A 27,752-nucleotide genomic window follows, 5' to 3' on the forward strand; every position below is an offset into this window, starting at 1 on the left:
TGAACGTGGGCCAAAGTGTAGAATTCCACATTTATTCACTGAATGAAATATCCCTTAATATAAAGAATTATCCAGCTCACTCAGTTTACCACCTGTTGATCGAGTTCCCCAGCAGAACTTTAATAGCACAATACAACAGCTTGTTGGAAAACAATATACTTCTTTATTCAATCCATTCATGTGTACACAGGACACTTCAAGATAGCAGCCTTATTCGTGGCTAAAGAAACGTATTGGCTGCTGTCTTGATATGGCCTGTGTATACCTAAACGGATTGAATAAAAAAGCAAATTTGTCTTCCGAAAAGCTATACAGTAATATCCTTAAATATATTGTTGGCTTATGCACTATTTAGTATATAGCAGCAATCAATCTATATGGAAAATTGTTGACCTATTATGAGAAATTAGCATTCACCTATCACAAAAGAGGGTTTTAAACCAGCACAACAGTGGCATATACAGAGAGCTCATCATACTACACTGCACCTGCTCACACGATATCCATCTGTGTGCCTTATGTATACAATAATATGGTGATTGTATATCTAGCTGTCTGTGCCAATATTAATATTCCCAGTGATGACATCTCTTGGTGTAAGAGGCAGAATGATTTCTTTATTGCTGTAGCAGAAGAATAATACATCCTTTACATTGAAACACATAAGCACACAGGGGCCGTGAAAGCTATTCATGGTTAGTTAGTGAGTGAGGAACATTGTTCTTGTAATCTTTCTGCTCTGCGTTAACACCCACCACACCTGGGACGTATTCCATAGAGTGCATCCTACTAAGCAAACGTTACTGAATTGCCTTCACCTAAGTTGGGCCTTTCTAAACTTTGTCCTGTCATTTCTAGCATGTAACATTACAAGGACTTTATTAGGAAACATTTGAGATAACTGTTTAGCAGAGATGGAGCAATGTGACAAAGTACTTTTCCAGGAAGTAGGCTGAGTGTCTACGACCTCTCTATGTCCCAAACACGCTACAATTAAACAGCATTTTGGGTCTACAGTAAAATGTAATTTTTCTGGAGGTGGAATTAGATAGCAGAATAACAGAATTCTGACAGCAGTAGCAGTATCTTTAAACGTGTTTTCTGCAACAGCTATGAAACATCTGCAAAAGATTGTAAGCCAATTGTCATGAGTAAGACAGCTGTCCAGTCCAAGTAAAAGTCTGCATAGGAGCGAAAGAATCTAGAAAGACTCAGTATTTCATACCCATCTGGCTCCCATGTGGTGACATCTGTTCAATCTTTTTAATGTTATTAAAAAAAGTCTTCCAGTAAAATCAGATGTTTCTCAACATCTTTTCTAATGGCTACTGCATTGTATGAGATATTCTAATGATAATAGACTGAGATTATTTAACAGTGTAAGGCTCCTTTCACACACACATTCGGCTGGAGTGGTGGGTGCTGATTACCCCTCCCCTCTCCATAGAGATCCCTGCTGCCAGGCCATTATGCCAACAGAGCAGGCTCTATCTTTTCTCCAATGACAGCATTGTACCATGACACTTGTATGTGTGCTGTGCACAATGCACTTCTATGGTGGCCGTATGCTAACTGCCGTCATATTCAGTCGTGTGCAAGGGGCCTAAGAGTATCACTAAATTTTAGAAATATGAAACATTAATCATATATTTCCAAGTTAAATTAGCAGCAAAAAAAAGACTTGAAGACTGATTGACCTTTACACTAGAGACTCTACAATGAACCTGACACCTTCACAACAGGCATGACTAAATGTGTCTATATAGCATAAGATCAAAATGATTAACACATAGAGAAACAATAACGCATGTGTTTAAGGCCCTTTTGCTCTTAGCTCTGCTATGCTATTACCAATGGTTAAAAAAAAAAGGATCATTATTTTTCCATAAATACAAAGAACAAAGTTGCAATATTGTAGATTTTGGCCTTTCTGGGACTTTTCATATGTCTTTGTGATTGACAGATCCATTTTTAAAAAAGTGTCTAAACTTTTATATTTTCAGTACATTCCAAGATGACTTCTTCATTCTTCATGAGCAAGAGTATGACAGCTTACTGGAATCAGTCTTTAAGACAGAATTTATTAGCCTGTTGGCCAAACACTATGAGGAGAAGACTCAAAGAAAACTACCTCTGAAATTTAACAATACGTAAGTAATAAGTATGTTCTAGTTGTTAGAATGCTGTCTAGTGATTTCAAGTAGAGCGTAAAGCAATTTCCTGCCGCTACTGATGGGTGTGGTTGTCCATATAGGCCTTAGACTAGGCATTCGGCCTGAAATCCTTTCCTGAACTGTCTGATCGTGTTTTTTCTGTGTAAGGGTTGATCTAGTTTTGTTGCCTATTGATGAAGCTGCGTTCTCCTCTCACTGGGCCCTTTCTTATTATCTGGAGTATTCAGTGTAATAAATAGTGACTGGTCTTGAAGAACACGTTCTAATACCGGCTTGACCTGCATTGTAACATTTTAATTATGGAGATTTTGGTCGTTAAATTCCTTCCCTCATACATACATACCTTGTTATCTGTAGCATCATAGACTGAATACTAATAGTCACATCATCAGTTCTCATGTCTGTAACTTGCTTTAGTGTGTAACTTCTGTTTCAGTCTTCCTCTTTATTTTCTTTTCTTATTCTTGCTCTGTTCCACACATGTAACATAATATAATGTTCTCAGTAGTTACCAGGACCTTCAGTATTACATCTACCACCGTGCCCCTGTACTGCCATTGTCATGATATACTCATTCTCCATATTGGTTACAGGTCTGATAAGTGGGCTAGCTCTTGGCTACATGTGATATTTGCTAACTGTGATCATTTGAGGAATCTGAGCCAATCACAGCCTTTTATCAGAGCAGATGTGTATATGGTTCTCATAGTACTTAGTTATTAGGAGAAATAGGACTGATGGAAGACAGCAAGCATCATCTATGGATTCATGGGGGAGATTTATCATACTACTTGTGATGGAAATCTGGCATCATTTGCACAAAAAAATCCAAGCTTTTAAACCAGTCACCAGTCACTTTTCCTGTATGACAAAGGGGTGAAGCTTTTGGATAGGTGGCAAAAAAGTCTGTGCAGCAAAAAATGATGTAGATGCGTCAAAACGTGGCAAAGTAAAATAGAATTCAGTGATAGTAATACACAGTCGTAATAGTAATACATGGCGAAAAGCACATCTCAACAGTCTTAAACTAAGCCTAAACTACGTTTATCATCCAGCATCGGACAGTGATAAATCTGGCGCACCAGAAGACTTGTCTAGTCTGACTCTGCACTAGTCTAATAGTACAGATTACAAATGCTTTATGTGTAATAACAAATTGCTGTATTGCTGTACAGTAAACATCTGGTACCCAGGACCAACCCAAAGAAACTTATTTGAAGTGAGAAGTAGCATGAACTATGCCAAATCTCCCCCATAGTGTATACAACCATAATGGTGGTTTTATTATATGCCTCCTATACACATAAAATACTTGTACTTTGGCTATTTCTCACTTTATCTTGTATAACTCGTATAATCATATCACTGTCTTGTAATACATTTAAGATTTTTATTTTGATGTTTCTTAGAAAAATTGCATTATTTTTATGTTTTTACTACAGACTTGAGATGAAATTAAAAAAGGAATCATGGGGTCCATGGAGTGGTGGAAGTGGCTCCCGTCAAGTGCAATTCATTCAAGGATTTGGTGATTTAGCCATACTGAAACATAGCAATAAGGTGCTCCAGGTCAGCATAGGACAAGGCCTGCCAAAGAATGCCAGTAAGTAGAGTAGTCCTGTATTAGGAAACTGATAGTAGAACATATACAGCCGGTCCCCTACTTAAGAACACTCGACTTACATACGACCCCTAGTTACAAACGGACCTCTGGATATTGGTAATTTATTGTACTTTAGTCCTAGGCTACAATGATCAGATGTAACAGTTATCAAATGTCAATAAAATACAGTTGTTTGTGGTGCACAGTTTGCCCCTTAAGGAGCTACTCACGGTATAAGACCGGTCCACACAGTCTTTGAAAAAGTCCACAAAATAGAGAAAAATATTTTCACTATGACCGGAGCTCCAAGGATTCTAAAACTTCGATGAACAGCACCAATCTTCAATTTCTCCTGCTGAAAGTATGTCACCATTCAGACTAGCACCATCGCACTCTCATTCTCCTCCTTTATTATATTGTAACTGGAAGAAAATATGCAGGCAGATGGTGTGGTACGTTCCAACAAGGTTAAAATTTATTCCAATCCATTATACTCACAAAAATCCAATAAAAATGCGCATATCACAAATTCACATAACGGGACGCTAGCTTTCTCTCCGCCCGACCCAGGGTTTCGCCGGCAAGGCTTCTTCCGGGGCGTTGCTGGAAGAAGCCCCGGAAGAAGCCTTGCCAGCGAAACCCTGGGTCGGGCGGAGAGAAAGCTAGCGTCCCGTTATGTGAATTTGTGATATGCGCATTTTTATTGGATTTTTGTGAGTATGATGAATTGGAATAAATTTTAACCTTGTTGGAACGTACCACACCATCTGCCTGCATATTTTCTTCCAGTTACAATATAATAAAGGAGGAGAATGAGAGTGCGATGGTGCTAGTCTGAATGGTGACATACTTTCAGCAGGAGAAATTGAAGATTGGTGCTGTTCATCGAAGTTTTAGAATCCTTGGAGCTCCGGTCATAGTGAAAATATTTTTCTCTATTTTGTGGAGTTATCAAATGTATCTGTAATGAAGCTTTAGTGTTAATATTGATTCTCATGACAACCCAACATTTTTAAAATCCAATTGTCACAGAGACCAAAAAAGTTCTGTCTGGAATTACAATGATAAAATATACAGTTCCGACTTACATACAAATTCAACTTAAGAACAAACCTACAGACCCTATCTTGTATGTAACCCGGGGACTGCCTGTACTCTATACATATTATACCCCTGCAAGATCTTTATTAACGTTTCACCGCTAGGGGTTAGAGACTTTAATAATTCACCATGTCTGTTGTATCTCACCACCAAAGGTTTAACATTTTGATTAATTTCATTTTCATACTTTTCCATAAAGTGACACGGATGTCGGTCTTTTGTACAGATTACATAGTTACTCAGAAGTATTATTAAAGAAAGTTAATTCACTTATCACACATGAAGCATATGAAGATGCTAACAATATGCTGTATTAATGTATGCATCTGTTACACAGGGCCAACCAGAAGAAACTTTGTTGAAGCGAGAAGTAGCATGAACAATGCCAAATCCTACCCAAGTAGGGCTGCCCCACCACCACCAGGTATGTTGTTGTAAAAGGCTAACATTTCATATAATTAACAGTTTAAGAGAGTCTATTAGCAGGTTGACCATGAAAAACTGTAGACAGTGTTAGTTATCAGTACTGTGTAGTCATATCTTTGTGTGTGTTTGTAGCAAACGGAATGTGAAATATTGATTAATATTCCAAGATTGTAGCTGGACTTAAAGCACTGGGGGAGTTTTCTCAAACTGATCTGCTGTCTGGTTTCTGCCTTTCTGCCATACTCCCTTACTTCTGCTCTGAATAGCTGATGTAGCAAGCTTCTTGTTGAGGATAGAAGCAGTCGCTCACAAAACAGTGGCGATGCCATGGAACGCAGAGAGCCAAAAGAACAACTGTGCTCAAAGTCCAGCTACAATCCTGGAATATAAATGCATTTCAACAGTCCCACTGTTACCAACAACACACACAGTTATGGTTACAAAGATCTCTAGGGGTGCTACCTAACACTGTCTGCAGCTCTGTATGGTCAGAACTTATATAGCTATGAAACAATTATTGGACATTTTAGACATTTGTTTAGGAGGTAACAGTGAGTAAGGCACAAGCTTAATGCCCCTCACGCTTGTATTTGCATTTAAATGTGTATGTTTGAGCGTCAAAATCTCATTTTATATTGTAAGTACAATTATCTAGTATTTAGTGCTTTTAGGCTATGCTAAGATCTATTCCAGTCATATTTAATAGTAGCCACAGCGATGGCCACTAGCTGTGGAAGTACAGGCCTGGATAATACAATGGCCTCCAGTACCACAAGTCTACAGCCACACTTCTACTCTAAATCTGTTTTGCAGTTCCTCTCATATTTAGGTCTGTTGCAGTATTATGACATCTTGGTGGCATTTTGTTAACCCAACCAACATAATTTCATATCATTACAATAATGCAATTTATGAGAGGACTCTGCAGTTACACTATGGTAATTGTTTCCAGCATCCTGCAATCCACACCAACTACTTCCTGTTCCTATAAATATGGGTTTGGAAGCCACCCCATGTATAATTAGACTTACCAAGCTTGTCATTCCCACTTATACGGATAAGAGACTCTGAATATAGCGCTGAGGTCATCTAACATCTTGGCTATGTGGATAAGACAAGCTTGTTAAAGTAGGTAAAAGTGCAGGGCGCGATCATGTTACATCTTGATAGGGATTGTGAAATAGGCGGCTTTGATTGTCCAATTTCAGCACATTTCAGCAAATAATTGATAGTTTGTGTAATGAAAAATTTCCAATACTCTTTCTGTATCAATTATTCACGGTTTCCAACATCTCTGCTTGTTGTCATGCAACAAGAAGCTTCATTGTTTACTTATTGTAGATAAACACCGGTCCATAGTCATGTGATGTCACACAGGCGCACGACTCGTTATAACACATAGGGGCACATTTACTTACCCGGCCCATTCGTGATCCAGCGGCGCGTTCTCTGCACAGGATTTGGGTCTGGACGGGATTTATGAAGGTAGTTCCTCCGCCGTCCACCAGGTGGCGCTGCTGCGCTGAAAATCATCTGAACGCACCGGAATACACCGAGCTGGACCAGGTGAAGGTAAGCGCTTCCCAAGCGACACATTTTAAATGCGGCGGTTTTTCCGAATCCATCGGGTTTTTGTTCGGCCACGCCCCCCGATTTCCGTTGCACGCATGCCGGCACCGATGCGCCACAATCCGATCACGTGCGCCACAATCCGATCACGTGCGCCAAAATCCCGGGGCAATTCAGGTACAATCGGCGCAAATCGGAAATATTCAGGTAACACGTCAGGAAAACGCAAATCGGGCCCTTAGTAAATGACCCCCATAGTGTTATCAAAGCTGCGTAATGCTAATGAGCCGTGCACCTGTGTGACATCACATGACCATGGACCAGTTTTTATCCACTGGAAGTAAACAATTAAGCTTTCTACAGAAAGACAGCAAGCTGAGATCTTGAAAACTGTGAGGAATAGATACAGAAAGTATATTGGACAACCCCTTTAAGTGATCTTTATTACTATCATTATTAAAAGCATTTTTAAAGTAAGCACTTTTCTATTCATCCATTAATGTATTGTATTTTCAATGTAGGATCCCACCAGAATGGATTGATACAGAATAACCAATATGGGCAGCAACAGAAGCCTGGAAGACAGTTTAACAATTCTAGGACATCACATCATCCTATGGACCACCCGTCTTTACCAAGGCAAATGGCTGGTGCAGCAGCAGCCAGGAATCCACTGCAGCCCCAGAGTTTGGATTTCCTTCGTGTCCCAGACCAAGGTGTTGCCGGGTAAGGCTTATTTAACAGATTAACTTTTCAATTGATTAATACCTATATTCTGCTTTCAACAGAGTTTAACAGTTCTGGTGATTTGTGTGTTCTTACTAAGGTTATAGGGAATCTGTCATCAGGATCGCACATTTTCACCTAATGAGATGTTCCCATACCCTTTTTACTACTATTTTCCAATCTGATTTTATGATTAACCTTACTGGTTCCACGAACATTTAAATGTATATAAGAGTATACCTGGCTCCTGCCAGCAAACTGCATCAAGTCACAGGGGCGTTGTAATCCCTGTGTCATCAACATTATCTCCTCTTTGGTCTGCTAGCTCTCTCTAACAGCTGCATGAGGAAGGAGGGCGAGAGCTAAGAGGAGATGATTGCAGCCTTGTGCCCCCACACCTTTTACTGGCGGGGAGCCAGGTAAATTTTGTGGACACTATGTTAGGGCAGTACTGAGTTTTTTGTCAGGACCTCTAGGTTCAAATAGGGGGCTGAGGAAACCATAGTTTTCTGTATGAGCACATAGCTTATGTCCCCATGTATTTTTATGTGTAAGCCCCTCATACATAGTCATATAGGTAAATACAGAGTCTTGGCTGCATTAATTGATATCACTTTTTGCCAAGTGAGTTAGTTAGCATTAGTGTCACAAAATGGAAGAGCTAACAGACTGGTACTGGGTAAAAAAGGCAATTTATGAAACAAAAGGACTCCAGCAGAGCCAAGGTTAAAATGAGATTCATCATCAAAGCTGTTATTAACAAAACCAGGTGTTCTCATGGACCATTGGCATAGTATCATACATAATCTATACTTGATTTCATAATGAAGAAAGGCGGGGGAAAAATAAGGACCCTGGAACATATTTATTTAATAAAGTATATTATAACATTTACTATTATCTGCACTATTCATTTGTACAGTTTTTTTGTAAGTTTAGTTAAGCTTTAGCTCTCTAGTGATGCATTTTCTAAAGTGCACAGCAAAAACATCAGTGTGCAGTGTCACAAGGGAGTATTGGGTGGTTTCAGCTGAGAAGGTCAGAATAACATCATGTTAGCGGGCACACGGGAAATATGATGAGCTGAGTATTCTACATTGATGAGTATCTGGAATAACTGATGAGTCCTGGAATAACTTTTCATTTGGAAACATGTACGATGATGACTTGTTTTCATTTCAATCTATCTGCTGTAAAAGTAACTATTTTTAGGAAATATATGAAATGGATTAGAAAGACATGTATAGGTTTAGAGGTTGAGAGAATAAGAGAGGTAAGAGGTGTTAACAGTGGAGCTGGAACCTGTCGGATATAACTACACAGGGGTTGTCCAGGATCACATATATACCCCCATCACTTCCATTTGCATACATGACCTGATGGACAACTCCTTTGAAGGGAACCTGTCAGTTAAACTAGCCCACACTAACTAAATATGTCTTTGAAAACTGCTATTATCCCCATGCATGTAAAGTCCCACAGTCTGTAAAGTTGACTAACTCTCTTTGCAAGTAACCTGATGTAAGTCCAATTATCATGTTTCCTTTGAAATTCCATCTTCTTCATTGACAAGGGGAGTGCTTTCTCTTCAGCTTGGTGAACTCTGCTCAGCTACCTTATCTCCCCCTTCCTCAGGAATAATAGAGATGCTGGCTGTGTGTGACTCTCTGAATATAAATCAGCTCCCTCATTCCTCCCTACCTCAGGAATTCTCTTCAGCAAGTCACATAGAGCACACATCTCTCTCATTCCAGAGAGAGGGGGAATGAAGTAGCTGAGCTGCGGAAGAGTAAGCACACCCCTTGTCGATCAAGAAGCCGCGGGCACGGCTGAGGTGGAAGAACATGAATGTACATAGATAGTGAGTCATCTTTGCGAACAGAATGTGGAACATTACGGGCATGGGGAATTACAATATAGGGATAGTTGGACTGCTGTATAATAGCAGTTCACAAAGGTAAGTTTTGTTAGTGTGGGTTAGTTGAACTGATAGGTTCCCTTTAAGCATTTGTCCCACAATTAAAAATCTTTAATTGTGTCCAACCTAACATGTACTGATTCCCTATTATTCGGAAAAGTGGCCTCCTTGCTACCCTAAACACTAGGTCCGTGGTGCGGCTGATACTCCTTACTGTATCCATGCTTGTTTTTTTTTTTATAGTGAAATATTTTGATTGAAGTCATTTCCTTAATTTTCTGCAATTTGCAAGGGACCAATAGTGAACATGTAGCTAAGACTGGACTGTGCACTGTACAGGAACGTAGTGATTGATAGTGGTTTTAGCATTTAGGTTGATCTTTTAAATGCTGACAATGAATAAAGAGTAAAGAACGTGTAATTGGTTTATACTAATAGGACTATAGTATTGGCAATACTGAATGCAGAGGAATAGAAAAACTGCACGAAATAGCAGAGTATTCCTGGAAACAATGTAACTACTACTATACTGTATGAATAGCTCAGCTACAACCCCAGGCCTGTGTGGTCTCCCATTTCAACTCAGATCTTTCCCAGATGATGTTTTAAGAAGCTGACCTGGAGTTTAGATCTAGCTGTATGGATTTGTGGAAGAAAACAATCTTTATTTGGCTGGTTTTAAGTTTCTGAAGACAGCAGAAAAGTAATTAATAATGTTTTAGTTTTAGGAGAATATCTTGCAATCAGTTTTTTTTTCTGCTGCACTGCAAATGGAGACACGGTTTTACTGTGAGGAACAAGAGACCACAGAAAAATTGCCCACTGCAGCTCAAAGACTCTTTGTACTCGGCAGCTGCTTCTGACCAACTTTACTGAGACAATGTTGATCTAACTACAGTAAGGGTCTAGTGTAAAACCGCAGGTCGCAATAAAATGTGCCATTAAACAAATATTACACACAAGAAAGCGGCCTGCTCCATGAAATTATACCTAGTCTGCAGAATGGCCTGATAACGGAGAAGCAGGAAATATATGTGTGGCTATACAAATTGTCTTAGAATAGGGAACATTGTGCATGGAAAGTTCTGCTTGATCCAAGAACAATATTTCCTGTACAGCATGGCGGTACTTGTATTGTACATGTAGAGATCTAGTTAATCTGACCAAGTCTGACATTATACCCTACATAGTTGTTGATAAGGTGCTTGATGATATAGACAGGAAATGAAGTGAGGATTGTTATAATTTTTGAGCAATTGTATAAAATAGAATTATTGTGTTATTGTCATTGAACCCCAGTTAAAATTCATACTGGTTATGCGTAATTATTGCTTGCTAAAGGTGGCCTTATTGTATAGCATTGGGTGATGACATAAAGGGAAATTACAGGTTCTTATATTATATTGTAGACTCCATTTCTTCAGTGTGTTACATTTTGGCAGTGAGGCTTATTTGTTGTACCAGTGGCAGCCTACAGGTGGCAGGAAAGGCCCTTTTTCTGCCATTGAAATTTCTCTTAACATTGGGGATGTAATCTTTGTACAACAGCTCCATCTATTGGTCAATTACTTGTATGATACAAAATCCAAAAAAGGGCATTCAGTAAATTATTTTTTTCCCTTATAGTGCACGTCGACAGACATCAAACCGCCCCCCTCCGGGTGGAGGAAGACCAAAGCCTCAGCCAAAACCCAAACCTCAAGTGCCGCAATGCAAGGCCCTGTATGCGTATGACGCACAGGATACAGATGAGCTCAGTTTTAATGCCAATGACATCATAGAGATTATCAAAGAAGGTAATTGTCTTAGCAGTATATCGTTGGTGTGCATGACGTGTAGCCTTCTCCAGGCTCACATCTCTTCCATTCGCAGGCTACATTCATGTATTGGGGGGTAGGATTGCTGTAAAATTAGGAAATGCGATAGTAATGTGAATTCAGTGATGTTTATAATAGTAACATATAAAACATTTTATTGACTCTTCCATGAATCAAAGTTTTCTGAAGTGGCCAAGTCTCTTGCAAAGGCTGCTGATGGCTATCACAAGGTGCTATTGTGTATTGTATGCTGTGAGCCCCTCCAGCTGCACTGCTTCCACGTTCTGTTTTTTTGCTACCTCTAATGGGAATTCTGTAGATTCAAATATCTATTCAAATCAGTGTCCACATATGTCTATATTAACTTCCGATTAGTGAGATGTTGGTGGGATAAGGAGATGACAGGTTCCCTTTAAGTCCACCTACAGTACCTTTTCACGGACCAACCACAGTCATGTGCCACTGGCCATAGGGTAGGTTTGGATTGGATTTTAAGGAGGTCTTCTGCATCAAAACCTACTTAAAAATGATGTCTTCACCTCATACAATTGCTTCTTCTTTCCACGAACAGAAAAAAAAAGTTTCTCGTGGAAGGCTGATTAGGGTTTAGTTTCGAGCAGATTATTTCATACAAACATAACGGTAAAATACGCATTTCAAGTCCTTACTATACTCTTCCTCAGTTGCTATCCCAACCATTATTTTACCTTTATGTTTGTATGATTCTTTTAAAAAGATTTTAATCACATTCTCGCTGTGGGGAAGATATTTATCAGGAAGTCCCTGAGCCTTTGCTCTAAAGTAGTTACATTGTACTTTCACTTAATGTTTCTTTTTGTTTCTCTCATGTGCAGACCACTCAGGTTGGTGGACCGGAAGACTACGGGGGAAACAAGGACTTTTTCCTAATAATTATGTCACCAAGATCTAAGATGGACTGGACCAATGAGACCTGACCCTGTAACCCTCCCCTTTTTGCTACCTTCCAGCGAGTGTCAGATTGGGGAGACGTGCCTCACCTTGTGGCACATTGACTGAGAAGCCCAAACCAAACTGTAGCACTGTGAGAGCTGATCGCTACAAAATACGGACACCAAAGACCTGAACTGGAAGATATTTATTACACTTGATTCTATTTGGGGACAATGTTTTTGCTGCCTGATGATGCATTGCTGAGCGGTGTGTCACGTGCCTCTCTAGTGGCATGAGGGTTATAGCGTGAATGAGTAGTGCTACCTAATGGTGGTTGTGTGATAGTAAGTGCCTCTTACGTTTACTGATGTTAAATTATACAAAGATTTTATATGCACAGTTCCTCTCTCCATGGATGAAGGAAACGTTTCATATGCTGCTAATGCATCACTAACCAATAGAGGAAAGTGTAATTGAATATACTGATACGTGAATACTTCCATACGGCACTGCTTATTGAAGAAATGTGTATTCACTGCACAGTTGCATAGTCTTCTATTGAAATATGGCTGGCCCATGTTAATACCTTGGTATAGAATGCTGTTATCTCGTTCTTTTAAGCTGTAAATTTATATAGCAAATCATATATACTGTACATATATATATAATATAATGTTATAACTCTTATGGATGTTTAACATAGGACATGACTGTATTCTTATGGCAGATTTTAGGGCTAATATATCAGGTACTTATGAATTGTGCACTTAGAACCATGTTTTTAAATGCTTTTAAGCCTTTGCTATTGCTTTTACGATGGAAATTCCATAGCTGTCGCAATTTCCTGAATACCGATTAACAGAAGCCAGCCCATTCTTAGCTGATTTGTCTTCTGCGTCATGTAATAGGCTATTTAATAAATACAATTCTGTTTTTATCCACCTTGGCCAAGCTTCTGCATATAGTAGTATTAACTTGGTTGTGTGTCTCTTCAGAACTTCACTACTTACTCGAAATGCCAGGGTATCACTAATGTTGTGTGGAATCTTATATCCATGGATTCTCCACTAGGAAAATATGCAAAGTTTTCCAGGATGGTATAAGGAAAACCACGCCTCTTTTAGCTACCTTGTAAGGCAGCTCCCTTGACATCAAGAATGACCTTCTGGAATAGATATACTGGCTTAGTTTTAATCCCGCATCATGTCATAAGGCTTCCTGAACGAATAGACTCTCAACTGTGGATAAATCTGTTCCGGCCTGGTTGGGTCTCTGCAGTAGAGCGTAGGAAACTGGTTTGGCTGAGTGAGAGGATTGTGATTTGGATCGGGAAGTAAGAGTTCTCCTTACAGAGACTGCTAATTAAGGCCACCGTGTAGGCGTGTGGAGTCTTCTAGCCATGGGGATTCTGGCAAAATATGCTAAGTTTTCTAGGATGGGATAAGAAGAGCTTTTACTTCCGACCCTGGTCACAGGCCTCTCATTTAACTCTGTTGCACCCTGATTGGGTCTCATCAGTACAGTGTAGGGAACTGGTTTAGCTGTCTTTAGTTGGGAGTCTGTTCCTGGAATAGATATACTGGTTTGGTTTTGATCCCACATCATTTCACAGGGCTTCCCGAAGGTCACGCTTGATGTTAAGGGAGCTGCCTTACAAGGTAGGTAAAAGAGGTGTGGTTTTCCTTATCCCATCCTGGAAAACTTAGAAAATATAATATGTGTCAGTGATACCCTGGGAAAATATGCAATCTTAATAATAATAATTCTTTATTTATATAGCGCACACAGATTATGCAGTGCTGGACAAAGCATGTCAAATTGGTCCATATAATATTGATGCTATTAAAGGGTTGGCAACTTTACTAAGTTTTTTTGTAATTTGTGGGGGGCGAGATATTGATCAAATATTCTGCATCACTTTATTAAAATCAAATGTTCAGTAAAGCCTCCTGACAAGTTCTCTGCTTGCTGTCCTGCTATAGAAAGCTTCATTGTTTATTTCAAGTGGACAGAAATCTAAACATGGTCACACAGATGCAGGGCTCATTATAACACATAGCTCTGATATAACTGAAAGCAAGCATAGAAGCTTTCTATAGAATGACAGCAAGCAGAGATCTAGAAAACTTTGAGCAATTCATACAGAAAATATATTGGAACATTGCATTATTTTTCACCATACAAACAATAATTTTAATTTGCTGAAATGGGAATACCCCTTTAAGCTTGTGTTCATAAGGTCCTGAAAGGTAGACTGGTCATGGACAGATAGCGATCACATGACCCTCCATCTGCGACCATTAAGTTATAAGACTAATAAGTTAAGACATTCCTGATCCACAGACATTAAAAGACATGTCTGAACCAGGGGGCTTTACCGTACATTTTAATAAAGCTGTGCAGAACCAGCACACACACATTAAAAAAAAAAACTTGAAGTGGCCTACCCCTTTAATAATATCCATCTTCGGGTCGGCAGCTGAAGAGGTGAAAGACCTTTCTGAATAATGGGCTTTACTTTAACCCCTTAACGACTTGGCCATTTTGCACCTTCCTGACACAGCCCTTTTTTTGAAATCTGACATATGTCAGTTTATGTGGTAATAACTTTGGAACATTTTAATATATCTGGGTGATTTTGAGATTGTTTTTTCGTGACACGTTGTACTTCATGTAAGTGGATAAATTAAGGCAATATGTTTAGTATTTAGTTATAAAAAAAATGGAAATTTGGTCAAAATTTTGAAAAAAATGATGTTTTCAAAATTCAAAAATTTACACTTTTTGGAAAGTTAGTCATATCACCAAAATAACTTGATAACTAACATTTTCCATATATCTGCTATAACTTGGCATCATTTTTCAAACATTATTTCCTTTTTTTTGGATGTGAGGAGGCTTATAACGTTAGGTGCTATTTTTCAGATTTTCACAAATTTTCGTCAAAACCTATTTTTGCAGTGACCAAGTTAGTTAGAAGCCATTTTTTAAGGACTTTATGATAGTACTCCCCCCACAAGTGATACCATTTTAGAAACTGCACCCCTCAAAATATTCAAAACAACCTTTGGAAAGTTAGTTAACCCTTTGAGCATTTCACGAGCGTGAATAATAAATGAACGTGAAATTACGGAAATCTAATTTTTTTTACAATATATTCATTGAACACTAAATTTTGCGCCTTCACAAGGGGTTAAAAAGGAAAATGCATCTCAAAATGTTTGGTGCAATTCCTCCTGAGTATTCCAATACCCACTGTGTCAATATACACTGCTGTACGGGCACAGGGTGGCACTTGGTAGGGAAACAGCGCTGTTCAGTTTTTAGAGGACAAATTTTGTTGAAATACTTTCCATGTGTCAGGATACAATTGGAGAGCCCTAGTGGTACAAAACAGAGGGGAACCCCAACAAGTGACACCATTTTGGAAACTACACCCCTTGGAGAATTTAGCAAGGTGTAATATGTGTATGTACCCCCAGGGGCGGACTGGGAATTTAAAGTGGCCCTGGAAAAAACTGTAAAAGTGGCCCCATTCTGTGGGCGGGGTCAAAACAAGTAGGCGTGGCCTTGTTATGTGGGTGGAGTTACTAAACTCCATGCAAACTGTTAGTAGATGGTCTAAATCAACATGTACACCACAGAGAAAGACACTCATACTGCCTCCTTGTAAAGGAATAACACTTCTATTTTAAGAGCACACAACTTAATACTGCCATATATGTACACTAAAAACATACTACAATACCTTCTCCAATAAACAAGAATGTAACTAGTATAATAATACTACTGCCCCTAAGTAAAATATATTGTAATACTGCCCCCAATGTACAAAAATATAACTACTATAATACCGCCCCCAATGTACAGCAATATAACTGCTATAATACCGCCCCCAATGTACAGCAATATAACTGCTATAATACCGCCCCCTATGTAAAAGAATATAACTGCTATAATACCGCCCCCTATGTACAAGAATATAACTGCTATAATACCGCCCCCTATGTACAAGAATATAACTGATATAATATCGCCCCCTATGTACAAGAATATAACTGCTATAATATCGCCCCCTATGTACAAGAATATAACTGCTATAATACCGCCCCCTATGTACAAGAATATAACTACTATAATACCGCCCCCTATGTACAAGAATATACAAGGTATACAGCCCATAGCCCCTGGTATACAGCCCATAGCCCCTGGTATACAGCCCATAGCCACAGTAATACAGCCCATAGCCCCTGGTATACAGCCCATAGCCCCAGTAATACAGCCCATAGCCCCTGGTATACAGCCCATAGCCACAGTAATACAGCCCATAGCCCCTGGTATACAGCCCATAGCCACAGTAATACAGCCCATAGCCCCTGGTATACAGCCCATAGCCACAGTAATACAGCCCATAGCCACAGTAATACAGCCCATAGCCCCTGGTATACAGCCCATAGCCACAGTAATACAGCCCATAGCCCCTGGTATACAGCCCATAGCCACAGTAATACAGCCCATAGCCACAGTAATACAGCCCATAGCCCCTGGTATACAGCCCATAGCCCCTGGTATACAGCCCATAGCCACAGTAATACAGCCCATAGCCACAGTAATACAGCCCACAGCCACAGTAATACAGCCCACAGCCACAGTATACAATAACAGCCTCTGGTATACAGCTCCTGCCCCTGGTATAAAGTCACCCCCACGCCAGTACATAAAAATAAAAACACATTAAACTCACCTCTCCGACGCCCCGACGCTGCTCCCTTGCTCGATCCCAGTCCGGCCGCGGTGACAGCTCCGTACGGGCCGGCATCGCACAGACCATGACGTCAGCTGCTTGCCGACGTCATGGTCTGTGCGACGCCGGCGCGTACATTGTTGTCACCGCGCCTGGACTGGGATCGAGCAGGGGAGCAGCGTCAGAGCGTCGGAGAGGTGAGTTTAATGTGTTTTTATTTTTACACCGGCCCCACCAGTACAGGACCGGCCCTAAACCAGTCGGCCCACCGGGATTTCTCCCGGTGGGTCTTATGGCCAGTCCGCCCCTGTGTACCCCTAAAGGTGTATGATCCAATCAGACCCCAAAAAGGAAAAAGGTGAAAATTTTCCCCAAAAAGTCACTTTTACCCCAAATTATTCTAAGCCAAAAGTGTCAAAAGATGAAACAATCCCACAAAATGTGTACAACTATTTCTCCTGGATGTAGAATTGCCCCACATGTGCAGATAAAATGTTGTATGGGTACACAGTGGGGCTCAGAAGGGAAAGAGGGATGTGTGTCTTTTAGAAGCCAAATTTGACAGAAATCTTATACATGGGTTAGGATGCATTTGGAGAGCCCTAGTGGTATAAAACAGAAGGGAACCCCAACAAGTGACACCATTTTGGAAAGTACACCCATTGGAGAATTTAGCAAGGTGTAATATGTGTATGTACCCCTAAAGGTGTATGATCCAATCAGACCCCAAAAAGGAATAAGGTGAAAATGTTCCCCAAAAAGTCACTTTTACCCCAAATTATTCTAAGCCAAAAGTGTCAAAAGATGAAACAATCCCACAAAATGTGTACAACTATTTCTCCTGGGTGTTGAATCGCCCCACATGTGCAGATAAAAGGTATGGGTACAATGTAGAGGGAATGGGGGATGTGTGTCTTTTAGAACCCAGAAATCTTATACATGGGTCAGAGTGCATTTGGCGAGCCCTAGCCCTAAAGGTGTATGATCCAATTAGACCCCAAAAGGAAAAAGTTGAAAATTTTCCCAAAAAAGTCATATTTACCCCAAATTATTTAAAGCTACAAGGGATAAAAGATGAAACAATACCCCAACATTTGTAAGACTATTTCTCCCAAATGTAGAATTGCCCCACATGTGCATATCAAATGTGATTTGGGTGCAAAGTAGAGGAAAAGAGTGATGTTTGTCTTTTAGAACCCAGAAATCCTTTACATGTGTCAGGATGCATTTGGAGAGCCCTAGTGGTACAAAACAGAGTAAAACCTAAAAAGTGACCCCTTGAAGAATTGAGCAAGGTGTAATATGTGGTGTAGTGTAATACAAGTGGTGTAGTGAGCATTTTGAACATACAGGTGGTTTTCCCAATATAATGTGCTATGGATGCCCAAGAATTTTTATTAAAATTTTATTACTCAGGAGTTGTATGGTATATCCTGAAACACTCCTTCATGCAGAGGCCAGGTTTCTCAGGGCAGGTTTCGCAATGGTATATAGTGTCTTTCCTAACCCCTCTTTTGGAACAGACTCTGCATCTTTTCTGAGTCCTTCCTTTAGATGCAGTCTGGGGCACTTCACCGGGAAAATGTTGCCCTGGAACAACACGGGGCACATCTAATCCAGAGGTACTGGGGACCTGTCCTTCCTGTCCAAATATTAATGCCTTAATCACCACCTCTTGAAAATGGAGGAATGATACAGCATGGCCTGCACATTGGAACAGCACGTAAGAGTTGTACAGTGCCATCTGTACAATGCACACAGCCAGCTTTTTGTACCATATCTTCGTTTTCCATAGAGCACTGTACGGCTTCAGCACTTGATCTGACAGATCACCCCACCCTTGTATTTATTGTAAGCCAGGATGCAGTCTGGTTTAGGGGTAGTGGTGGTGGTACCTCGTACAGGGGTGAGGGTGCTGGAGTTCCCATGAATGGTGGTCAGAACAAGGACATCCCTTTTGTCCTTATACTTTACCAACATCATGTTCTGATTGCAGAGTGCCTTTATGTCCCCCTTTCTAAGTGGCTGCCTAACAAGGGATCCCGGGAGGCCTCTCTGGTTTTTCCGTACAGTGCCGCACGCTACAGTACCTCAGGAGTTTAGGGATTGGAAAAGTGGAATGCTGGTATAAAAGTTATCCACGTAGAGGTGGTAACCTTTATCCAGAAGTGGGTGCACCAAATCCCACACAAGCTTCCCTGTAACTCCTAGGACAGGGGGGCATTCTGGAGAGCTAATTCGGGTGTCTTTTCCCTCATAAATCCTAAACCTATGGGTGTACCCTGTGGTACTCTCACACAACTTGTACATTTTAATTCCGTACCTGGCCCTCTTGCTTTGTGCCAAAATGGTCGAGGATTGGCCGAATTTTATATAGCTGGTCAAATGATGGGTCACTTTGAGGTGGACATTGTGCATTATCGTTGTAATGCAAAAATTTAAGAATTGCCTCAAAGCGTGGCCGCGTCATTGCGGTGCGGTAAATTGGAATACTGTAGAAAACATCAGTACTCCAATACTGCCTAACCTCTGGTTTTTTAACAATGCCCATGTGGAGCACAAGACCCCAAAACTTCATCATCTCTACTGCATCTACAGGGGTCCACCTAGAAAATGATGAAGTGGGGTTTTGTGCAAAAAATTGTTGGGCATATAAATTTGTCTGTGACACCATGAGATTTAGGAGGTCCTCAGAGAAAAAGAATTTGAAAAAATCAATTTCAGTGAGGCCGTCAGTGTCAAAATGAATTCCTGAGCTGCCCACGAACTCAGGAATTTGGGGCACATAATTTTCAGGGGGTGGGTTCCATGATGAATCACTTGCGGGCTGGGGAACATGCTTGGCGGTGGTCCTGGGGCGCCTTCTTGAGGGACCATCATCACCAGAGGAAGAGGAAGGGCAGTAGGAGGAGGAGGATGAAAAATAAAGAAATGGGGCATCCTCCCCTTCTGAATCAGTCTCGGCAAGGATGGCATAAGCCTCCATTGCTGAAAAAGATCTTTGGGATGTATTGGACATTTTTATTGGGGTGGGGTTTTGTGCTTTTAACACGTGTAAACTTTATTCAAGAGGGTGTGTATGTTGTGCTTCAACACGTGTGGGGCGAAGAAAGAATAGACCGTAACCGTAACTAGAACTTTTACTACAGGAAAAAAAAGCGACAAAAAAAGGAGCAAGTGCTGAACAGTAAGATGCTACTGATCAGCGCTCGGTTGCCGCAGCACACTCACAAGATGGATTGTGTGTGCAAAAATTATTTTTAAAAAAACACCTCTTTTTTACAACCAAAAAAAGCGACAAAAAAGGAGCATGTGCTGAACAGTAAGATACCACTGATCAGCACTCGGTTGTCGCAGCGCACTCACAAGATGGATTGTGTGCGCAAAAATTATTTAAAAAATCCCTCTCTTTTTACAACCAAAAAAAGCGACAAAAAAGGAGCAAGTGCTAAACAGTAAGATGCTACTGATCAGCGCTCGGTTGTCGCAGCGCACTCACAAGATGGATTGTGTGTGCAAAAACTATTAAAAAAAAAGCAGCAGTAAAAAATTGGCACTGTGCAAGCACAAGTGCCAACCAGTGATGTGTGTCACCGATCTGCACTTAGCGGTCACAGGACACACAAAACTGAGCAAAAAACAAAAATAAAAACCCTCCTGTGTAAAAAAAAAAGCTGAAGCTAAAGCTGATGCAAGTCACTGATCAGTGCCCAGCTTACAGGATGCAACCACGGAGGTGGTGCAGGGGAAAATACGAGAAAAAAAAAACTGCAACCAAAAAATGAGCACACGTGCTCGGCGTCGCAGGACGCACACAGGGAAGGGGTGGAAGGGATGAGGAACAGGGATTGATATAGGGAAATTAGGGATCACACAAAAAAAAAAAAATAAGATCACACAGAAGTGAGATCTTACTGTAGTAGTCACAGCAGCAATTGAGGATCACACTGGTGGTGCCCAGAAAGGTGCCAGCCAGCAATTCTAGAGGGTCCAGCAACACAGGGGGGTGATATACACTGTTCTGCACGCTGTCTCACACTAGAATGAGACGTGCAGAACAGTGATCACTAATTTGAACTTCCCACCTGAAATCCGATTGGCCGATCTGTATAGATCGGCCAATCGGATGTCTATGGGAGGTGGCATGATGCCACCAGACATGCCCCCTAATGATGATGATTGGTGCTGTCTTAGACAGCACCAATCATCATCCTGTGTTAACCTACATGACCCCCTGGTGACGTATACTGCTGCTATTGGTCGGTCGCATCGACCAACCAATAGCAGCGATCGTGGACGAGGGGGGGGGGGGGCGAAACCCCTCTGTACCACGAGGCAAGATGTTGGCTGTCAGGGACAGCCGCCATCTTGTCCCAATCGCCATGTCTCTAGACGCCGCGATCAGTAATAGCTGTGACATGCAGCATTCCAGTGCTATAGCATCGATCGTGAATCGGGGGGTGCGACGAAACCCCTCTGGTCCAAGAGGCAAGGTGGCTGGCTGTCAGGGACAGCCGCCATCTTGCCGCGATCACCGTGTCTGCAGTAGTACTACGGCGCGCGTCGGGAAGTCACTTCCCGCTGCGCCGTACTAGTACGGCGCTCGTCGGGAAGGGGTTAAAGAAGACCTGTCACCAGATTATGACCACCCTGACTAACAATGCTTGCTGATAAAGGGTTACAAGTCCTCCCCATATCACCTACAATTAGATGCAAATGGGGAACTGTACCTTAATTACAGATGTTTTTCTGATATGCAAATTAGCTTTTCGGACATCTGGGTCAGTTTTACAAAAAGATTGTTATCTTTCCAACGCACGAATCTTCCTATCTGTACGGCTAAGTAGTACCCTTGAAAAAATGGTATACCCAGACCTCCATCCCCCATCAGTCTATAGAGCAACTCCATCTTCATTCTTACTCTCTTTCTTCCCCAGATTAGTTTGTTCAATATTGATTCTATTAATTTGAAGAAGGAGTGATCTAGCCTTATAGGTGCGGAGGACAGGGTGTATAAAATTTGAGGCAAGAAGGCCATTTTAATCAAACCCATCTTGTCCGCTTTGGACATCATAAGTCCATTCCAGCCCTGTATTCTGTTCTTCACGTTTTTAATTAAGGGGACAAGGTTAAGGTGATAGAATTCCTCTATATTGTTGGACACCTCAATACCCAGATATTTAAATCTATCTACACATGTCAAACATCGTTCCTTGCTCGCCCATTCTCTCACTGTGTTGTCAAGGGGCATTATTTTGAAAATTTGCTCACCGAAATTTTTGTTTCCTGTAGTCCGAAGGCAGCACTGAATGGGTTAAGTCTATGATCTCCTATTGGACAGAAGATAATAATTAATTAGCAATAGTGATTGGCAGGCTGACTCCCTATAAGAAAACCCCAAGGCAATGAACACACGTGTTCTTAATGTAGCAATATCAACATTTATTGGGGGGCTTCAGGAAACAAAAATTTCGGTGAGCAAATTTTCACATTCCTGGTCGTCCTCAGGCAGCACTGAATGGGACGTGAGAAGCAATAAAAGAAAAGAAAGGGTGGGATAAACTTGAGGCAGCCGTACTAAGCACTCTTTTGCCAAAGGCCGAGCCTACCCCGGAGTCTACATCCAGCCCGGAGTGTTTTACGAAGGTTGAAGGGTTTGACCAGACTGCTGCTTTGCATATCCGGTCCAGTGTAATCTGCGCCATCTCAGCCCAGGAAGATGCTGTTGATCTGGTTGCATGTGCTCTGAGATTCAATGGGGAAGGAATATTCTCCAGCTGGTAAAATAAAGGAATGACACTTTTGATCCACTTTGCCAAGCTTGGTTTGCTTGCCCTTTTGCCCTTGTTAGGACCTCTGAATTTCAAAAAAATAAAGCTTCTGACTGTCTAAAGGAATCAAATTTTTATTTCTTTTTGCAGGTAGCATAGCACTGCTCTCTTCACATCCAGAGCCCAGAGTCTTATTTGTTCTTCATTAGAAGACTCCTTCCTTCGTTCAAGGCTAACTGCGAGGGAACCTTGGGAAGATAATCCTGGCAGTGTACGAAGGGTCAAACAATCGTCCATAATTCTCATGTATGGCTCTTTACACAAGAAGGCCTTGATCTCACTTATTCTGGGAGCAGAGCAGATGGCTACCAAATACCATTTTCCAGGAGAGAAGATGTAGGGCTATCTCCTGGATTGGCTCAAAAGGCTTCTGAGCGAATTGTTTCCTGATAACCGACAGGTCCCATGATGGAAGTGGAGAATAAACCAGGGGTTTGATTCTTTTAAGACCTCTAAAAAAAATATTTTGATAAGCAGTTTCACAGAAAAGACACCTCCCTTGGTAGAATTTATGGCCGTAAAATGAACCTTCAATGTATTGAATTTCAATCCTTTCCTCAGGCCATCCTCAAGGAATTGTAACAGAGCCGGAACTGCAGTAGTAGAGGTTTATTCATGGAGCCCCACTTGTCTGCAGATCTTCCTAAATCCGCTGATAAACTTTCACAGTTTTGGTTTTCTAGAAGTAGATAATGTATTCATTACTTCCTCTGAAAATCCTGATTTTCTCAGTTGCCCCCTTTCAGCTTCCAAGCCGTAAGGTGAAGATGGTCCAGGTTGAGGAGAAGGAGACTGTTCTGGTGTAACAGATCCTTGCAGAGGGGCAATTTCCATAATTTTCCTCTGACCTGGCTAGGAGAGAGAACCGTGACCTTCTTGGCCCATAGGGTATTATGGCCAGCACAAGCATTTTCTCTCTCAATCTTTTGAGGAACCTTCGGAATGAGCTGGTAGGGTAGAAACACATACTGGAACCAGTTTTCTCAGCTGACTGAGAGGGAATCCACAGGAACAGATTCTCCTGTCTGTTTAGGGAGCGGAATATTGGAAGTTGGGAGTTTTTGTTTGTCACCATCAGATCCATTTGGGGTAACCCCATTTTCTGGACCACTAGACTGAAAACTTCCTTGTTTAGAGACCATTCTGCGGGGAATGACCCGATTGCGACTCAGCCAGGCTGCTCTTATATTCAATACTCCTCTTGAGATGGATTGCTGAAATAGTCTGGATATTTTTTTCTGCTCATGAGATCAGCTGGATACATTCCAAGGATAGAGAACTGCTCCTTGTGCCCCCTGTTTGTTCATATAACTGACTACTGTTAGATTGTCTGAACGGATCAGAACTTTACGGATCAGAACTTTTAGGTTCTGGAGAACGCCTTGGAAGTACAGGAGGGTTAGATGGACCGCTTTCAGCTCCTTCAGATTCGCTGGTTCTGTTCTGGCAAAGATTATTTTCTCTGATTGTCTATATGAGCTTTTGCCCGTGGCACTGAATCCATGGGTAGCACCCCTAAAACAGACATTGCCTTTTGGATTGTTGATCTTGGAAGAAAAAACTTTTTTTTTTCTCTCTCTTCAGACTGATGGCTCTGGGAGATAAGGAGAGGGTATTGTCGCAGAGTTGATAATGAACCCCAAGAACTTCTGGCAAGTGGACAGGATATTCCTGTTGATGTAGGGCGGCACGGTGGCTCAGTGGCCAGCACCACAGCCCCGCAGCGCTCAGGACCTGATCCAAATCCCATCCAGGTCAACATCCGCAAAGAGCCTGCATGCTCCCCCAGGGCTCATGTGGGTTTCGTCCAGCTCCCCGCCTTCCTCCCACACTCCAAAACACACTGGCAGTTTACCCTTAGGCCCGAGATTACCCCAAATTCTTCCACCAAGCATATAACTTTGGGGATTGTATCAAGAGAATCCCGTAGAGATAAGACTACATCATTGCCGTAAAGGCATATTTTTTCAGAGTTTCTAATTTTGGTCGCTAGAGACTCCATATATAGATCAAACAGAAGGGGGGGGGGGCCTCCCTGCCTTGTACCACGCGATAATCCAAAAATTCCTGTATACTTTTCTCCGACCCTAATTCTAGCTGTCGGTTCATTGTACATGATTTTAACCATTTTAATAAATTTGCTCTCCCTCTACAGCCTGTGGATGCAGTCCCACGTCCTACGGCCCGGAACAAAGCCATTCTCATCTTTGTGTACTATTTCGGGTATAACTTTCTGCAATCATAACGCAGGCAGTTTTGCAAATATTTTAAGGTCTGTATTCAACAGAGAAATCGGACGATATGAGGCAGCATCCACAGGGCACTTATCTTTTTTTTAAATCAGGACTATACCTGCTTCCGCCATAGATTTTGTCGTCTTTCCATCTAAGATAAGTTCTTCAAATACCTTAATTAGCTTAAGGAGGAGAACATTACTATACTTCTTATAAAGACTGAAGGGTAAACTGTCAGGGCCTGGTAAGGTATCTTTATCAAAGGAGTGCAGGGCCAGCTTAATTTCCTCCTGAACTATAGGTGCATTCAGCTCATCCCTTTGTTGTGGGGTTACAACTGGGAAAGGGATCCCTCTAAGATATTCCTCCACACGTTCCTTGCTAATAACATTGGGGCAGATTTATCAAGTGTCTGAAAGTCAGAATCTTTCCAGTTGCCCATGGCAACCAATCACAGCTCCCCTTTAAAATATTCATGAGCACTGGTAAAATGAAAGCTGAGCTGTGATTGGTTGCCATGGGCAACATGAAATATTCTGACTTTCAGACACTTGATAAATCTGCCCCATTGTCTTCTGATTTATATAGTTCCAACAAAAAAAACATGTTGTACATCTAGGATTTTATTGGGGTCCCTTGTTATGCTTCCCTCCTCTCCTTTTATTGCCGTGATAAATTTTTGTGCATCCCATACGGAACTCAAATTTACTGAAGTGGAATTATTTCCTAGATACCACTGTATCTCTTCTTTCAAGATCTAATTTAAAGGACAAAATGTAATCCAGTATGGGTTCAATCTAAACCTTCTGACAATTCTCTTTTTCGATAGAAAATAATCATTACAGGAGAGTGGTCTGATATTGTAATGTTTTCGTAGTTCATTTTACGTATTAAATTAAAGAAAGAGACATTTGTCAGACACAAATCAATTCGTGAAAGGATTTGGTGCGTTTTGCTGCTACACGAGTAGGCTCTCTGCTGTCCATATAATTTCCGCCATACATCGTCACAGCCTAGATCTTGACATAAGTGAGATAACCTACTCTTCCTTTCAGTGTTTGTACCTGAGTTCTGTGTTGCTCTGAGTCTGTCCCTCTCTTCCTCCATAATCATATTAAAATCCCCCATAACCAGTATGGGGCAGTTACCATGTTTTTCCACAAAGTCTAATAATAAACATCGAACTTCAAATGTGGCAGGAGGTGGCAGATAGACAAAGGCCAGTATGATATTTAAACCATTCAATTTACCGTGGATAAAAATATATCTCCCTATCTTGTCCACTAAAACTCTGTCCACTTTCAAGTCTACATCTCTGTGTACAAGCACTGATACACCCTTCGAAAATATGTTACTGAAGGAGTGAAACTCTCTGCCTATCCATTTTTTCTTAAATCTGTGGTCTGAGTCTGGAGTCAAATGGGTTTCAATTAAGCACACGATTGCTGGGAGATGCTTATTTATAACATCAAAGACTTGCATACGTTTCAGTCTATCGCTGGAGCCTCTAATATTCCACGTTAATATGCGCGTCTCCCCTGCCATTCAAGAAAGAGAAAGAAAGAAAAAAACAAAAAAAAACCAAAGCCCCTGCCAGCGGGACCCCTCCCCCACCCCACCTGACCCATTTCCATCGCTCCCACCATAAGTCTCTAAATCTCCACTCTCACCTGATCCTCCCCTAATCCCAAGCCCAACTCCGCATTGTAAATCAGATCATGTTTTGTTAATTTTGTGTATTATCCCCTTACAACCCCTGTTGTCAGTAACGCTAAAGGCCCTGGTCTAACCAACTTGTTGCTTCTTTGGCAGTTGAAAAAAACAGGTCTTCTCATTGTATATAATACGCAACTTGGTGGGGAACATCACGGTGTACTGTACTTTTGCTTCCAGCAATCTTGTTTTTACTCCTCTAAAGCTAGCTCTTTTCAACTGCGTGTCCCTGGAAAAATCTGGGAAAACAGAAATTTTTGCATCTTTTAGTGCCTCTACTGCTTTCTCTCGACTTTGCCTCAGAATAAAATCTCGATCACGGGAGCTGATCAATTTAACAAGAGTGGTCCTGGGGGGAGCCCCCGGTGGCGGTTTTTTGAAGGGGATGCAGTGCCTCCTCTCTACCCCAAAGGTATTTGAGAAACCCTCACCCCCAAATGTTTCCTTTAACCACTTTTCTATCTGATTGGATATGTCTTTTTCTTTCTCCCCTTCTGGGTATCCAATTATTCTGAGGTTTGCCCGTCTAGACCTATCTTCAAATTCAATCAATTTTTCCTGTAATTTAACATTTTCTTTCCTATTTCGTTCTGTATCCCGTTTTATTTCTTTCATATTATTTTCCAATTCCTTACAACTGTCCTCAAAGCCTCTTATTTTTTCCCGGACCATATTTATCTCCTCTCTAATCAAAGTAACATCTGACTGAAGGGTGTTAATCTGACCATTGATTTTTTTCAATAGCTGTCTTGGACTCAGACAGAAGATTAAGTTTCCTTCACCACCGCTAGTATTTCTGCCAGAGTCTCTTTCAGCTCAGGCGAGTGTTCTTCAATCTGAGAGGGAGCGGCCCTAGCTCCCCCTTCATTATCCTCCCCTGATTCTTTGGGGGCCTGTCTAGTTTTAGCTAGAGAGGCCTTCCAGAGTATGTCAATACCCCCTCCAAATTTCCTTTGAGAGTTTCTGGGCCCCATAGTCTTAGCT

General features: G+C 41.3%; 1 protein-coding gene across 1 annotated transcript in view; it reads left to right on the plus strand.

Moving 5' to 3' along the window:
- The window catches only part of MYO1E (myosin IE), a 117,193-nt gene extending 104,001 nt beyond the window's left edge, over nucleotides 1-13,192 (plus strand). Inside the window, exons 23-28 of the mRNA XM_072148099.1 lie at nucleotides 2,004-2,150; nucleotides 3,617-3,777; nucleotides 5,216-5,302; nucleotides 7,395-7,599; nucleotides 11,144-11,313; nucleotides 12,189-13,192. Coding sequence (XP_072004200.1) covers nucleotides 2,004-2,150; nucleotides 3,617-3,777; nucleotides 5,216-5,302; nucleotides 7,395-7,599; nucleotides 11,144-11,313; nucleotides 12,189-12,265 — 847 coding nt within the window. The 3' untranslated portion in view covers nucleotides 12,266-13,192. The remainder of the gene's footprint in view (nucleotides 1-2,003; nucleotides 2,151-3,616; nucleotides 3,778-5,215; nucleotides 5,303-7,394; nucleotides 7,600-11,143; nucleotides 11,314-12,188) is intronic.
- The last annotated feature ends 14,560 nt before the right edge of the window (nucleotides 13,193-27,752 follow it).

This window comes from Engystomops pustulosus, chromosome 4 (genome assembly GCF_040894005.1).
Source record: "Engystomops pustulosus chromosome 4, aEngPut4.maternal, whole genome shotgun sequence".
Lineage (NCBI taxonomy): Eukaryota > Metazoa > Chordata > Amphibia > Anura > Leptodactylidae > Engystomops > Engystomops pustulosus.